At 38.1% G+C, this 17,272-nt stretch overlaps 1 protein-coding gene across 1 annotated transcript; it reads right to left on the minus strand.

Annotated features, from left to right (window-relative positions):
• Positions 1 to 4,825: 4,825 nt before the first annotated feature.
• On the minus strand, positions 4,826 to 5,740 carry LOC126064141 (olfactory receptor 4C11-like). The gene has a single exon (XM_049862831.1). The coding sequence runs from the start codon at positions 5,738 to 5,740 to the stop codon at positions 4,826 to 4,828; it is 915 nt and encodes a 304-aa protein (XP_049718788.1).
• Positions 5,741 to 17,272: the final 11,532 nt, after the last annotated feature.

The raw sequence follows: 17,272 nt of genomic DNA on the forward strand, positions 1-17,272 counted from the left end.
CACCTTAATTCTCAAAGTGACAACTTTAATTAAAATTAGTTCTCATCTCATGAATTGGGATGCTTGTCTTTCTCATTAAATACATTTTAGCAGGTAAGGACTATCAATTATATACATATAGGTATAAAATCATTTCCAAGACGCCAAAGTGGGATTTGGTAGATCTTAGTCTGGATGGCAGTGGGTTTAGTCTGGATTATGATCAAAACACAGAAAACTAAAGCAAAATTGAAATTCTTTAACTTGATGAAAGGATTTCTTCTAAAAAACTTTAAAAAAGTCAAATTTAGTTGTGAAAGAAGCTCATTAAATTGAGTAGCAGGACAAGGCCATCTTTTATTATTGCAGTCAAACAGGTAAGCGCTTGACTACTAACTGAGAGGTTGATGGTTTGAATCTACCCAGAGGCACTTTGGAAGAAAATCCTGGCAATCTACTTCTTAAAGGTCATTGCCACTGAAAATCCTATGAAGCACAGTTCCACGCTGGCACACATAAGGCCTCCGTGAGTTGGGATCAACTCAATGGAAACTGTTTTTTTTTTTTTTTAATTATTATTATTACTATACATTGTACTGAGGACCCTAATGCAGAGATCTCAACCTCAAAACCTACAGAGTACAGTTGAATAATAAAAAAAAACAAACAGTAACACCAGCTTCTGTGGAGATTTTAAGGGGTCATAGGAATATGGCTTCTGGAGATGGAGTGAATTTTATCCTCCTTCAGAGTCGTCCATTACTAGCTCTGATCTGTTGTTGCCTTATGGGAGTGTGTGTCCAAATTTGCCAAGCACTCAGATTTTCCGGAGACATATGGCATCCATATTTTTATTGATTTGAGTATGTTGATAACTAAGTTTCTTTAAAACCCTTTGCTGAGCAACAATCTTTGAATCAAACAAATTCTTTCAGGGGAATTCTGTCCATGGGCTGTCACTTTGGAAACTCTGTGTTAACCAATAAAATAATGGCAAAAAGAAGTAGGGTAATCAAAACAGAACATGAAGAGACACAGTTCTTTATTTACTAACATGTTCATCTACTTAGAAAAACGGAGACAGTCAACGGACAAATTTTAAGGTTTATTAAAACCATTTAGCTGAAAATCAGCATAATAATATTTTTAAATAAAATTGCAATAAATATTTAGAAAATGAAATAAGTCACAATAGAACTAAAAACTATATAAAGAAAATAAAAATGTGTGAAATCATTATGAAGAATACTAAACATTTTCCCAAAGGAAAGCTGAATAAAGTGAGGGATAAAAATTTAATTTTCTTAAACATAGTACTTAATCTTTTCAGACATAGCAGAGAAATTGGACTTCTCTATTTCTTTACTAAAACTAGAAAGTAATATGAAGCAATTGTTTCCAATATTGGAAAAAAGGCAGTATAGAATCAGGGCCCTTTAGGGAATGGAAACAAAATAGGTGAGCCGTAGACTAGATGAAAGGTCCTTGGATGGTACAAAAAGTTTGTGCTGGACTACTGACCTAAAGGTTGGTGGTCCAAACCCACCCAACAGTGCTAAGGAAGAAAGGACTGGCAATCTACTTCTGTGAAGATTACAGCCAAGAAAGCCCTATGGAGCAATTCTACGGTGTAACACATGGGGTCACCTTGATTCAAAGTTGACTCCATGGCAGCAGGCTTAGGTATTATTTTGTTTTGCTCTGTTTTAAGATAGCTGCACTCTTCTGCTAGAGGCCCTTTCTGATCCACATTTCTCACTGAGATGAGGAACGAGAGGTCAGAATTCAGGGTTGCTGAATAGGCTGCAATCTGAGAGGCCGAGTCCTGGAGAGAAAGGAGCTATGTAGAGACAAAAAATCCAGAAATCTGCACAAGGGGCCTGAGCAATCTGAGTCTGTTGCTGAATACTAACAATACTCAACTGTGCGTGTACGGGATGAAACTCCACAAGGCAGAGTAAAGAATAATCAAAAAATGCATTCACTCTACATATTTCTTGCAATTTGAGCCTCTGCTTGACACGGTAAATCAGGGACAGGCTGGTAAAGACTCCACTGTCTTGTACCTGAATACACAAAGTGGACATTTAGGTGATATCAGAATCTGCCATATTGGTTATATGCAAATGCCAGATCTTAACTTGTTTAAGAATGAGTAAAATATATATATATATATATTCTGAGGACTATGGAAATATTCTGCATTATGACACAAATGAAAAACAAATGGGAAACATTTCAAGGAATAGATAAATCAACAACATGGATGTAAAAAAGGTTTTCTTCATGAAATAAAAGTAAATTTGGGACTCTATTCCTTGTACACTCCTCAAAATTTAGAAGACATGAACTCTTAATGAAATAAATAAAGAATGAAAAGTTATTACACAGGATGGTGGAAACTGAAAATGACCTCCTTTACCATATAAATAACCACAAGGGATTTTCTAATAGCTATCTTGGATCTTTTATGAGGTCATCTGTGATTTCTATTTTTGTTTTTTTTTACTTGTCCTCATGGTCTTGCCCAATCCAAGGCTGATTTTCAAGGCTTCTTTTTATACTCCTAATCTTATGCTTGTGGTGGTTACCTTTCCCCTTAGGCTTCCCCATGTCAGTCCTTTCCCCTCACTACTGGAGCTCCTTTATCAGATCTAAGACTTATAATTCATTTTGTAGTTTTCCCTGTTTACAGGTAAAGTTTAACTACACAAACTTTTTCTTTTTTTAATTTTTATTGTGCTTTAAAGTAAAAGTTTACAAATCAAGTCAGTCTCTGATACAAACATTTATACACACCTTGCTATATACTCCTAGTTGCTCTCCCCCCAATGAGACAGCACACTCTTTCTTTCCACTCTCTATTTTTGTGTCCATTTGGCCAGCTTCTGACCACCTCTGCCCTCTCATCTCCCATCCAGACAGAAGCCACCCACATAGTCTTCTGTGTCTACCTGATCCCAGAAATTCATTCCTCACCAGTATCATTTTTTAACCCATAGTCCAGTCCAATCCCTGTCTGAAGAGTTGGCTTTGGGAATGATTCCTGTCTTGGGCTAATGGAAGGTCTGGGGACCATGATCTCCAGAGTCGTTTCAGTCTCAGTCAAACCATTAAGTCTGGTCTTTTTATGAAAATTTGAGGTCTGCATCCCACTGCTTTCCTGCTCCCTCAGGGGTTCGCTGTTGTGTTCTCCGTCAGGGCCCTCATCGGTTGTAGCTGGGCACCATCTAGTTCTTCTGGTCTCAGGCTGATGTAGTCTCTGGTTTATGTGACTCTTTCTGTCTCTTGGGCTTGTAATTACTTTGTATCTTTGGTGTTCTCCATTCTCCTCTGCTTCAGGTGGGTTGAGACCAATTGATGCATCTTAGCTGGCCACTTGCTAGTGTTTGAGACCCCAGACACTGCTCTTCAAAGGGGGATGCAGAATGTTTTCTTAATAGATTTATTATGCTAATTGACCTAGATGTCCCCTGAAACCATGGTTTCCAAACCCCTGCTCCTGCTACACTGGCCTTCAAAGTGTTCCGTTTATTCAGGAAACTTCTTTGATTTTGGTTTAGTCCAGTTGTGCTGACCTCTCCTGTATTGAAACTAGGCAAGCTTTTGTCCATAAAGTGTACCTTTCACAAGTGTGCACACAAATTGTTTCTCAACTTCAGGAGGTAATGCACAATCCCTTCCTAAGGGGAAATCAGTTCTTTTGAATCTCAGCAATGATACAAATCATTATTTCACATTTCTAATGTAGCAAGGTGCTGAGGCTGAAATTTTGGCTAGACACAATGCGTGAAATTACAAAGTGTGTCCCAGACCACACCATGCCTGTTTCCATAGTGAAGGCAATGAATGATAAAGATCAGAATCCTCACAACTAAATAAGGGATATGGAACCTGCTCAGTGTAAAGTGGGCGAGTGGTTGGTGAGAAATTCTTTGGAGAATTCCCTGTAGAGAATTCCCTTGCCCCACCATGGGAGTAGAGAGAGGTATGTCAGACTCTGACATCGGTACCCATTTTTCTGATGTTTCTGTGGAGGGACATGTTTGGAGTTGCCTACTCTGCCATTTGGCTGACATCACCTCCTACTTTAATTTTTAGTTGTCTCTCAACCAGAGGTTATAGCTAACCATTCCAGTCAAGCACCTTAAAATTTGTGTGTGTGTGTGTGCATTTGCACATACGTGTGTACATGCATGCTGGAAAGGCATTTCTAGAGAGTGCTATTCTGACAGGCTAGTATATGGTCCTCCACATTGATGGCTGCAGGGACTGAGATCAGAAAAATCTAGGCACAAAGAGAGACTTAGTGGTATCAGTGCAGGATTGCCCAGTGAGGCAGGCTCAGCTATAGATGTCCAAGGTATCATCTTCTAGGACCATCCTATCAAATGCTCATACTGGCAAAATGACAACCTGGATTCTGCAAGTTTTCAGTCTCTCATGGACTGGCTCATGTTGACCAAATTCATATTTTACTAGAATAAGGCTTATAAAAGGAATTTGGTGGACTCACACGCACACAATCATCCTGTGATTAGTCAGTGAATTTCTTTCAGGAGAAAAATTTCTACAAGAAGTTAAATTACCAAGTGAAAATGGTCAGATGTTGATAGAATTCAAGTATGGATAGTTATAGGTTGTTCACAACGGTTATGAGCTTAAAGTACTCATAGTCTAATGCAATCCTCTCAGAATATTAAATGTGTGTATAACATGTTGATGTATATTGATTGCTGTTTCCTGTTAGGGTTGTTTCCTGTTAGGAGTATTTCTAATTTCCTGCCATGTAACAAAAACTGATTTAAGGAAGTGTAATTTAATTTGCCATATTTACCAACTAAAGTCATAATTTGCTACACCATAACTTTTTCATGGCATTTTTCACTTCCGCATTCCTCAGTGTATAGATCAAAGGGTTGAGAAACGGTGTCCCAATTGTGTAAAACACAGCCACCATCTTGTCCACTGGAGATGCAGTTGGTGGGCGTGTGTACATGAACACACATGGACCAAAAAATATGACAACCACAATGAAATTGGAGGTACAGGTAGAAAGAGCTTTTTGCCTTCCTTGTTCGCTGTGGTTTCTCAGAGAGTATAAAATGACAACATAGGATATAAGCAAGAGCATGAAACTCACCATGCATATGGCCCCACTATTGGACACAAGTAGCAAATTTATCACATAAGTGTCCATGCAGGCAAGTTTCAACAAGGGCTGCAAGTCACACAAATAATGATCAATCACATTGGGGCCACAGAAAGGCAATTTCAAAGTCAACATAATCTGTACTGAAGAATGGATACAAGATGCCACCCAGGCTAGAATCACCAGCGCGCCACAGACACGCCTGCTTATGATGGTTGTGTATCGCAGGGGCTTACAAATGGCCACATAGCGATCAAAAGCCATGAGGATGAGCACAAATACCTCCATACACGCAAAGAAATGGACTGCAAAGACCTGAGTCATGCACTCATGGTAGGAAATAGTCTTCTTCTGAGACAGAGCATCCACAATCAATCTGGGTGCCGTAGTTGTAGAAAAGCAGGCATCGGCAAAGGACAGGTAGAATAGGAAGAAGTACATGGGACTCCCAAGAGTATGACTTGTCTTAATAGTCACCACAACGAGAAAATTCCCCAGCAGAGTCAAAAGGTAAAGAACCAAGAAGATTCCAAATATCACTTTCTGCTTTTCAGCATCCTGCGTCAACCCAAACAGAATGAATTCAGTCACACTGTTATTCATCACCATGTTAGTAGCTGTAGGTGGGATGAAGTTGACAAAGGTTTAATCTGCAGAGAGAAGAAAAAAGTAACATTTTGGGAAGATCATTTGGCTAAACTCTGAATTCATTGTTTCTGTTGCATATTTTGTTACCTCCAATTGCCTTTGGTGTGCACCAAAATTCCCCAGGAATCTGTGTCAATCTATAGATGCACAGGCCTCTCCCAGATTTATCTGTTGATTCAGAAACTGACTGGCCCAACACTTTCGTATTTTGTGAATAATATATATATATATATATCTCCTTCACAAACTTTTATTTTTATCAAGATTGAGAACTACAGAACTTGTTCTTTCCTGGGCAAAAGACTTAACTGCTTTGAAACTTGGCCTTCATAGGAAAAATGAAGCACCAATATCTGCCCTACCTTATTCTGAGTCATCATGAGAATTTAAAGAAAGGTTTTACTCACATATATGCATGAATATATGTTTCATGCATTATGCATCTTATCTGTGTGCTTTGAAATCTGAAAAAACACCATTCCAATATAATTAAGCAATAAAGTTGTTGGAGATTTCCTCATGAAGAACATATTTTCAGTTCTGTTGACACATTTTTGGGTCTACTATCCCTGCCCCTTAGGATCTTGGTGGAATATGCTTCCCAACAAATCTATTTTTACAACCCATCATCTATGCTTCTAACGCTCAAGATGTGAGCTTCACTGATGTTCATGACATAACGGATGTCTGGATAACGCTTGTCTTAATTATCTAGTGCTGCTATGACAAAATTATCACAAATGGGTGCCTTTAACAAACAGAAATGGATTTTTTCACAATTTAGGGGCCTAGAAGTCTGAATTCAGTGTGCTGACCCTAGAAGAAGGCTTTCTGTCTCTGTTGGCTCAGAGGAAGTTCCTTGTCTCTTTGAGCTTCTGCTCCTGGGTGATCTTCATGTGGCTTAGCATCTTTCTTCCCCTATCTCGGCTTTCTGGCTTTCTTGCTTAATCTTTTTTTTTTTTTGAATCACTAATTCTGTCTCATTAACATAAAAAAGACAACCCATGCCCAAATGGGATTATAACCACAGGCATAGAAGCTAGGATTTACAACACATATTTTTGGAGGACACAATTCAACCCACAGCAATGCTTTTGATTGGTATAATGGAGGGAAACTACTCTTTATCTTTTTCTCGAACTTATCCTCTTAACTTGGCTTCAAGATAGAATATTGAGCTTCTCTACCTACAAATTTGACTTGCATATAATTTCTAAAATTCCAATAACCTCAGTATTGTTTTTACTCATATATAGCCTTCTTTATTCTGAATTCCCCAGGATACTTCTTCTAAAAACTTTCTTGGATATCATTAATAAGCAAGGCATTATGCAATATGTACTAAAAGAGAAGAAACCACATGCAGAGAGAAAGGCACAAATTTCTCAAAGATAGATTGAGCAGTGAAGAATTCAAAGTTATGTAAGTGAACTATAATTTTAACTGGAGACATCCATGTTCCAAACCATGTTCTATCAGATGCAAACATTCAAATGGAGAACTGAGAGATATTTTAGCAAAGTAATCAGCACATAGAGTCTGAAGGTACATTGCCGAGATTTAAACCTCACCCTATTGTTCACCAGAGCTGTCGCATTTAACAGGTTTTTTGATACTTTGTGCTTTATTTTCTTCATCTGTAAAACAGAAATAATAAATATATGCTTTAAGGCTGCTGGAAAGATGAAATAATATGACTTTATTAAATTATTAAATGTCAGGACTCAGTACCCATAGTAACAGTGGTTATTTTCATTATGATTTTGGCTACTGCGTTTACAAGAGATATTTTCAATTTTTCAAAAATATGAATTCAAATTTTTTATCTACCCATAATAAAGCTATACCATTGTATTAAAATATTAAGTTCCTTTGCTGAGTGGCTGAAATCCTATCAGCACTGTGGATGATAATAGTGTTCTTATAATGATCAGAAGCTAGGATTGAGAGTTCTGAATATCTTTAATAAGTAAGAAAGAGAAAAATGAATAAAAAATATGAAGTAGCATCAACACAAGGGACCCATGATGAGAAGAAAGTAGAAATAAAATGAGATCTTGGTTGTGAACAGTTTGAAACCAAAAGCAAAGGAATGAAGGCATTTAGATGAGAAAAAATGAAATCAAAGCTTTAATGGTGATGATAAGGCACATGCTATATTAAGAAATAGATCAGTATGAAACCTCCAGTTTAGTCAGACTCAAAAGTTGTGGTAGAAATGTTGGAAAAGTAAGTTACCCTCATAGCTGAAGGCCATAAAAGTCAGGTTATAAAGTTTTGATTTTTTCTACTAGTAAAGCAGAAAATTTGGAGGCATAAAAACATAACAGCACCTTCTATTAAGATTTATTAGGCAACTCATAACAAAAAAGCACTCTGCGTTGTTTAGTGGAATTTAACCATCTTTTTTGTTTTTAGACTAAATTTAGTCCATTTCGACTTTGAGGTTTTCTGTAAAAAAGTGCCTATCTTCTTCAAGATTACAGAGTCCTACTGAAGACTTTCTTTCTGTTCCCTGCACTTAGAAATCAGTAGAAGGGATTCAAGTTGATTCACTATAAACCACCAAATGAACCCTATTGCCTTGGAGTTAATTCAGACTCATAAAACAACACCATATGTTACAGAGTAGGGCTGCTCCCTAGGGTTTCTTGGCTGTAATCCTCACAGAAGCAGTTCACCAGGCCTTTCTTCCATGGTGCCACTGGGTGAGTTTAAACTGCCAATCTATTGGTTACTAGACAAGCACAAACCCTGTGTACCATCCAGGGACCTGGATTCACTGTAGCCTCAACAAAATAAAGACTGGCTCTACAGTTATCCCAAATATGATTCATCAGTGGCTTCAGACTTGTCACTTCCTTTCTTAAAGAAGGATCAAAAATGCTAACTCTCAACTCATCTCTGTGGGAGGCAAAAAACATGTAGGGAGTACAGACAGGTGGATGATAATCTTGTCTATGCCATTAAATGTCAGTTGACCTTGGTCAAATTAGTTCATTTCTAAGCCTGAATATAGTTATTTCCATTGAGGGGGCTCAAGAAAATGATTTTCTTTTCCACTTTAACGTAAGAATCTTTTCACACTATATAGTAGTCATTAAAATTTTAAATAAAAATCTCACACAATTAGACGAAATAAAAACAGTATGTATTGCTATACTTGTGTAGGTTTTCATTGTGAGAACGATTAACTCATGTGTAACAAAAATGCAGACTTGGATTTAATAAAATGGATGGTTCTGGAATTCCTTAAGTGGATCCTCACAGGCTTTTATTGAGATGCCTGTTCTATGACTCTAAACAGAGAAAAAAAGAACAGGGAAGAAGGACTCAAATTCAGCAATCCCCTCTTCTCATTCTTTCTCTCCTCTCCCTCATTTTACCCCTTTGTCATCCCTTAAAAAGACAAAGTGGGAATTCCAAAAAATGTGATGAGTCGTAAATACAATAAAATGTTTACTATGATTTTATAATCTAATGGCTGTATTGGTGCTCATCATGGATTTCAAGCCCTCCAATGCTGTGACAGAATCTTGCTTTTTACTTTTCTTGCCCCGACTTCTGCCAACGCATGCTCCAGTCAAGCCTGACACTTGATGTTCCTCATTAATATACCAAGACCATTTTTTTACATCCAATTTTTTTTTACATCTGACAGCAGCTGAGCACCCCTTTCTCTGTTACAGCCTAAACTTTCCATTTCTATCTGTGGCGAGTACCTAGTTCAAATGTCATCTCCTCAGAGAAGTATATCTGGATTTCCCCTAGTCGCTCTCTTGCTAGTGGCTTCCACAACTGAAAACTAAATATTTGTTAAATCATGTAGTCCCTGATTATATTCTTCTCTCATTTTTGCTTTCACATCTTTTGTTCTTTGATTTTATAATATCTTGTGAGTAAAGTAAGGCAAGTTTGCTTTGTTCTATTTTGTGCACTTTGTGTTAAGCTGGGAGGCAGAGTTTAGCAAAGAGCAGTTAGAGTAAATCCAGGACCAAAACCAAAGTCTTTAGTCTCCATAACATTCTGTCTCTACCTCTTCACCCCACATCAGACTACAGCCATCCGGAGAGAGCCAACAAAAGCTCAGAAACCATAAACAGGTAAAGAAGAAAGCTGCTGGCATATTCATGGATGGAAATTATAGGATGGGTGAAACAAAGAGATCAGTATTTTATGTTTATATTTGAAAAAATAATACTGAGGAGGAGGTAGTGATTAGATAAAGAAAAGAGTCAGATCAAAAGGGAAAAGATGAGTCATTGTGACTTAGAGAAGAAAGAAGGATCAGGGTGGGGGTAAGACAGGGAAAAATCCATAGGGCAAGCCAGGGTGCGCAAAGAATTATGTTAGGGATTAAATAGTCTATGCCAGGATTTAATTAGAGATATTTCTTCTCCCTTTTCCATGCCTCATGTTATCTTTTTCTCCAACTCCAGAAGTAGGTGTGGTTTGGGTTATAAGCAGGGGTGACAGTGGGTCCCGGACACCCAACATTTGTATTCACTTATGCATCCTCATGCTTTTCCTGAACTTAAACCTTTCAAATAGTCCGAAGGTAGGATATTCTGCCAGGTTGGTCTTGGTGCCAGGTAATAGTTTGTTTCATCCCCTTTTTTCAAGCAGAATTGGCCTCAGAGGCAGGGATGCACCAAGCAGAGGCCAGCAAAAGCTGAGGGTCCCTGAAACATCAGAGCCTTAGCATCGCTGTGGGAAATATGTTCCTGGAACTTCAAGTTTCTCAAGACACATAACTAAATGGTGGTAACTGTTCTAAAAAATGGGGCAGCATCGGAAAATTATATAGAAACAGCTTGGAAATGGGAGGCAAGACAAAGGAAATATTTCAGTTGAGCTTGAAAAACCTACCTTTTTTCTTGTAAGCAAAGGGATTACAATCAATGGAGAGCTCATAGTCTTCTCTTTTTCAATTCTGATGTACATTGAAGATTAACCATGTGCAGTGCATTGCAACATGCAAATTGTACTTGAGATAGGTCTACTATGGCTTTCTGTTGAAGGAGCTATCAGAAGAGAAAATGCCCCACAGGTAGGCAACTCTTCCTAGAAGGCCTGAATTAGACTCTATAAGAGGGTCTGTATTGTTAGCAGGAGAAAATTTTTTAAAGTTTCTTATTTCTGCACTTAAAATTTTCCAGAAGAAAAAATATTCTCATTAATCTATGGTAGAAATTTTTCTACAGCCAGCTCTACTAGCCTCAAAACACTCCCTGCAAAACACATGAATTAAGCATGTCTTCTTCTTCCTTCAGATATTTATAGGGGTTTCATAGAAGTTCACAAATGCCCAGAACTGCATTTCAGCCACCAGAGACCAAGGACTACATTTCTCCCAATCCAACCCTAAAGGATTGGCTCAATGAGCTACTTAGCATGGTTAGCCCAGCAGCACAGCAAACCATAAAAACCATAGGGACAGTTAATCCCAGACAAGGTTGTCAGCAGCCAGATTTTGTCCTCAGAGCCCTCCTTTCCACTTCGTTTGACCTGAGAGACACCTCCAATTTCAGTTACCAAGTGTTCATGTGGCTACATCTCTGCCCCACTTCACCCATACACCCTTCTCTAAGGAACAAGCACATTTTCAAACTCACATTGATATGTAGGCCAAGAAAAGTTACCATGGAAGGCTACCAAAGGCTTTCTCCTTTAAGTAAAATCTTTTCAAATGGTAGGCAAAGCTCAAGTAGGTGTGATGTAATTAAATTCTCTGACTCCATTGCTTATGTTTATGTGACTTCAGACAAGTTTATTAACTTCTCTTACTTTCCTATTATGGAAAATATTATTTTTAAATTTTTTATAATAATTATTATTAATCCTAATAATATTAATAGAATATATTACAGAATTTTACATGAAAACTACAAGTTAAATTTTCTGTAATTTCTAAAACATTTTGAAGTCGGTAAAAAAGGAAGGGAAATGAGGGATGGATTAAATTTACAACGAGTAACACAAGACCAATTAATTAAAATAAATTTTATTTAAAGATTTTTTTTTTAGCATTGATATTCTAAAGAAAAAAAAAACTCCTGTTTTAAATATACCGAAGGAAATGAGGGGCAAGCCACCCAAATATTTGTGGGAAGAATAATTAAGACAGCGGGAGCAACCTGTGCAAAGCTTCTTAGGCAGGAGCATGGCTGGTGTCATGCAAAACTTTGGCAGGAATAATAGTTTATGTCACAACAGGAAAAAAGAATTAATAGAGTAAGATGGAAGTATGGAGATGTGGTTGGAGATTGTTGTTGCTGTATGTCCTTGAGATCTGAAAAACAGGAATCAGCTGTAGGATCCAGAATCATGAAAAGCCCACAAGCCCTGCCTGGCCAATGCAGGCCACGTGCCCAGGGAAACTCCCCTTCCAATGAATGACCACTCACACCAGATCCTATCATGAATGTGATCACATAACATCAAATCTCATCATGGAATTGATCACATCATCACTCTACTATCAAATCACTGAGAAACATGGCCTGGCCAAGCTGACACACGACCTTAACCAACACAGTTGGGAGTAGAGTTAGAATGAACAATGGAGGCTATGGTGCTATAAAGGAGTCCTGGTTGTGCAGTGGCTAAGCACTTGGCTGCTAATCAAAGGTCAGCAGTTCAAACCCACCAGCCATTCCACAAGATAAAGATGTAGAAATCTGTTTCTGTAAAGATTTACAGCCTTGGAAACCTTGTGGGGCAGTTTTACTCTGTTCTATAAGGCCTCTATGAGTTGAAATAGACTCCAAGGAATTTTTTTTTATGGTGCTCCCCCACTGTGGGATTTAAAACATTCTCATTAAAAAAAAAAAAAATACTGGGTGGGACCAAGATGGCTGACTAGGTAGAAGCTTCCGCTTATCGTTCTTCCAACAAAGACTTGAAAAAACAAGTGACTCGATTACATACAGGACAATCTACGAACCTTGACCATCAAATGCAGAACTAAGGAGTTGACCTAAGTGGTAGTGGAGCAAAAAGCCAAATGCTGAAGCAGCAACGCCTTCCGGAGCCAGTGTGCCACGCCACAACCTTGAGCCCTCATGGTTCCCTGGTGCCAGAGTGGTGGGGCTGATTGTGGCTTACCGAGATGGGGCAACCATGGACGCAGGCCTAACCCCAGGACCAACCTTGGAGGAGGCCCAGTCAGTGCACAGAGGCTGCACACCGGTGTGCATGACAGGCAAACGAAATCCATGGAGAAGCAGCGGCTGTTTCTGGAGCCTGGAGCGCAGCATCCCAGACAGGAAGCCTTGGTGCTGGGCTTTGGACTAAGTGTGGAGGAGCCAGTTGCGGCTTCCAGAGATGGTGCAAGCATGGGACTCAGCACTAACCCTCTGGGGCAGTCTCAGTGGTGATCCAGCCAGTGCACACAAGCTACACACCCCTCTGGAATCTCAGAAAAAACAGTCCTCACTAAACAAGATAAGTAACTTTATCTTGCTGCACTACTCTCTCCTATCTATCTAATCCCTCCCCTCCCTGTCCCAGCCGGCTGCATTAACCTTGGAATTTCCTGGGCCAGAGAGTGAAGTGCACTGCTGGGTTATTTTTTTTTCTCCTTCTTCTTTCTTTTCTAACCTATTCTTCTGGTCTGAGAAAAGCAGCATTTAACAATCAGTGGAAAAATCCTTCCCTGACTTCTCTAAACTGGAATAACAATACAGAACCAACTCCATCCAGGCATAAGAGACCCACAGGCTTTGGCTTTCATCCCTACAGAGAACCAGGTGGCTATTATAATGTAAAGGCAATTCTGATAGAGATCTGACTGTAATTGTTTTAGCTGAACAGTGGAAAGGCAAGTTTTGGAGATCGGATACCTCTCTACCTATTAAACTGAGCCCTCACTGATCTACACCAGGGAACTGAGGGCTGAGGCTCCACCCACATCACCCAGACACCTGTTAAAGGGGTCTGAGGCTAGCAACACCTACCAATCTATAGAGGTACATGCATTGGGCACCTAAGGTACAGCTGTAGAGCCCACCGAGCAGTGCGCTCTAGAGAATAGAGCCACTCCTACCTCACTGACACTTGGGGAAAGGCTGTCAGCATCCTGCCCTCCTCAGAGTGTGACCCCCTGCTGCTACTAGAAACTGGCACATACAACCGTCGTCATTACTCCTCTAAGTTAATAGGTAAGAGCCTACACCACACACTAGGTGACAAATTATCAGGACACCTGAGCTGATTCTATTCAAGAATAGTGAATGGACTCATAGGCTCGTATACCTGGTAACAGCTCAGACCAGCTGGTAATAGGACATAAGTGACTCAAAAGCTACAGCAATCAAGATAGCACAATCTAGAAGCCCATCTAGGTGTATTGTAACAAAACAAAACAAGAAGACTCAGTGAGCAAATATAAAAGAAAACATTACAATATCTAGTAGATGGCTTGGAGACAGCAGTCGATATCAAATCACATAAAGAAGAAGACCATGATTGCTTCTACAAGCCCCCAAATCAAAGAATCAAAATCTTTCCCAAATGAAGATACATTTCTGGAATTGCCAGATGTAGAATATAAAAAACTAATATACAGAATGCTTCAAGACGTCAGGGATGAACTCACAAATGAAATAAGGCAATCTACACAAAAAGCCAAGGAACACACTGATAAAGGAGTTGAAGTAATCAAAAAGATTATTCAAGAACATAGTGAAAAATTTAATAAGCTGCAAGAATCCATAGAGAGACAGCATTCAGACATTCAAAACATTAAAATTACAGAATTAGACAACTCAGCAGGAAGTCAGAGGAGCAGAATCGAGGAATTGGAATGCAGAGTGGAGGAGATGGAGAATAAGGCAAGTGATACCAATATATTTGAAGAAAAACCAGATAAAAGAATTAAAAAAAAAAAAAGGAAGAAACCCTAAGAATCATTGGCACTCTATCAAGAAGAATAGCTTGCATGTGATTGGAGTTCCAGAACTGGGGAGATAACAGAAAATACAGAGAGAATAGTTGAAGATCTGTTGGCAGAAAACTTCCCTGGCATCGTGAAAGATGAAAGGATATCTATCCAAGATGCTCATCAAACCCCATACAAGATAGATCCCAAAAGAAAATCACTGAGACATATTATCAAACTTGCCAAAACCAAAGGTAAAGAGAAAATTTTAAAAGCAGACAGGCATAAATGAAAAGTCATGTACAAAGGAGAATCAATAAGAATAAGTTCAGACTCCTTGGCAGAAACCATGCAGTCGAGAAGGCAATGGGATGATATATATAGAGCACTGAAGGAGAAAAAGTGCCAGCCAAGAATCATATATCCAGCAAAGCTCTCTCTCAAATATGAAGGTAAAATTAAGGCATTTACAGATAAACACAAGCTTAGAGAATTTGCAAGAACCAAACCAAAACTACAAGAATTACTAAAGGAAATTCTTTGGTCAGAAAATCAATACTATCAGATGTCAACACAACACAAGGTCACAGAACAAAACATCCTGATATCAACTCAGACAGGGAAATAGCAAAAACAAAATAAGATTAATTAAAAATAAAAATTGCTCAAAACAGGGAATCATTGATGTCATTATGTAAAAGGTTACAAAAATAAAAAGAGAGGGACTAAATACAGGAAGCATAGATCTTACATATGGAGAGGAAATCAAGGTGATATAGGGTGATACAAGTTAGGTTTTTACTTAGTCAAATAGGGGTAAATATTAAGGTAACCACAAAGATGTCTAACAATTCTATACTTCAAAATAAAAACCAAGGTAAACATAATGACTCAGCAAAAATAAATTCAACTACTATGAAAAGGAGGAACACACAATCTACAAAGAAAAACTTCTCAGCACAAAAAAGTAAGTGCAAAAATGAAATTGTCAACAGCACAGAAAAAAAAGGTATCAAAATGGCAGCACTAAACCCATACTTATCTACACTAATGCAGAATGTAAATGGACTAATTTCACCAATAAGGAAACAGAGAGTTGCAGACTGGATAAAAAAAAAAAAAAAAAAACACGATATGCCTATATGCTGCCTATAACACAAACCTTAGACTTAGAGACACAAATACACTAAAACTCAAAGGATGGAAAAATATATATATACCAAGCAAACAACAATCAAAAAAGAGCAGGAATGGCAATATTAATTTCTGAAAAAATAAACTTTAAAGTTAAATCCACCACAAAGGATAAAGAAGGACACTACATAATGACTAAAGGGACAATTTACCAGGAAGATATAACCATATTAAATATTTATGCACTCAATCATAGAGCTGCAAGATTCATAAAACAAACTTTAACAGAATTGAAAAGTGAGATAGACACCTCCACAATTATAGTAGGAGATTTCAACACACCATTTTCGGTGAAGGATAGGACATCCAGTAAGAAGCTCAACAGAGACAGGGAAGATCTAATTGCTACAATCAACCATCTTGACCTCATAGACTTATACAGAACACTCCACCCAACAGATGCAAAGTATACTTTCTTTTCTAGTGCACATGGAAAATTCTATCAAATAGATCACATGTTATGTCATAAAACAAGCCTTTGCAGAATCCAAAACATCGAAATATTACAAAGCACCTTCTCAGACCATAAGGTTGTAAAAGTAGAAATCAATAACAGAAAAACCAGGGAAAAGAAATCAAATACTTGGAAACTGGACAATACCCTGCTCAAAAAAGACTGAGTTATAGAAGATATTAAGGAGGGAATAAAGAAATTCATAGAATTCAATGAGACTGAAAACACTTCCTTTCAAAACCTTTGGGGACTCAGTGAAAGCAGTGGTCAGAGGTCAGTTTATATCAATAACTGCACACATACATAAAGAAGAAAGAGCCAAAATCAAAGAACTGTCCCTACAACTTGAACAAATAGAAAGTGAGCAACAAAAGAAACTGTCAGGCATCAGAAAAAAACAAATAATATAAATTAGAGCAGAATTAAATGAATTAGAGAACAGAAAAACAATTGAAAGAGTTAATGAGGCCAAAAGCTGGTTCTTTGAAAAAATTAACAGAACTGATTAAGCATTGGCTAGATTGACTAAAGAAACACAGGAAAAGAAACAAATAACCCCAATAAGCAATGAGATGGGTCATATCACAACAGACCTAACTGAAATTAAAAGAATCATATCAGGTTACTACAAAAAACTATACTCAAATTTGAAAACCTAGAAGAAATGGATGAATTCCTAGAAACACACTACCTACCTAAACAAACACAAATAGAAGTAGATCTAAAAAGACCCATAACAAAAAAGAGATTGAAAAGGAAATCAAAAAACTCCCAACAACAACAACAACAAAACCCTGGCCCTGACGGCTTCAGTGCAGAGTTCTACCAAGCTTTCAGAGAAGAGTTAAAACCACTACTACTGAAGGTATTCAAAAGCACAGAAAAGGATGGAATACTACCTAACTCATTATATGAAGCCAGCATAACCCTGATACCAAAACCAGCTGAACACAACACAAAAAAA

Source organism: Elephas maximus, chromosome 20 (genome assembly GCF_024166365.1).
Source record: "Elephas maximus indicus isolate mEleMax1 chromosome 20, mEleMax1 primary haplotype, whole genome shotgun sequence".
In the NCBI taxonomy this organism is placed as follows: Eukaryota; Metazoa; Chordata; class Mammalia; order Proboscidea; family Elephantidae; genus Elephas; species Elephas maximus.

Coding starts and splice junctions, on each gene's coding strand:
- LOC126064141 (XM_049862831.1), bottom strand. CDS start 5,740: ATGGTGATGAATAACAGTGTGACTGAATTCATTCTGTTTGGGTTGACG.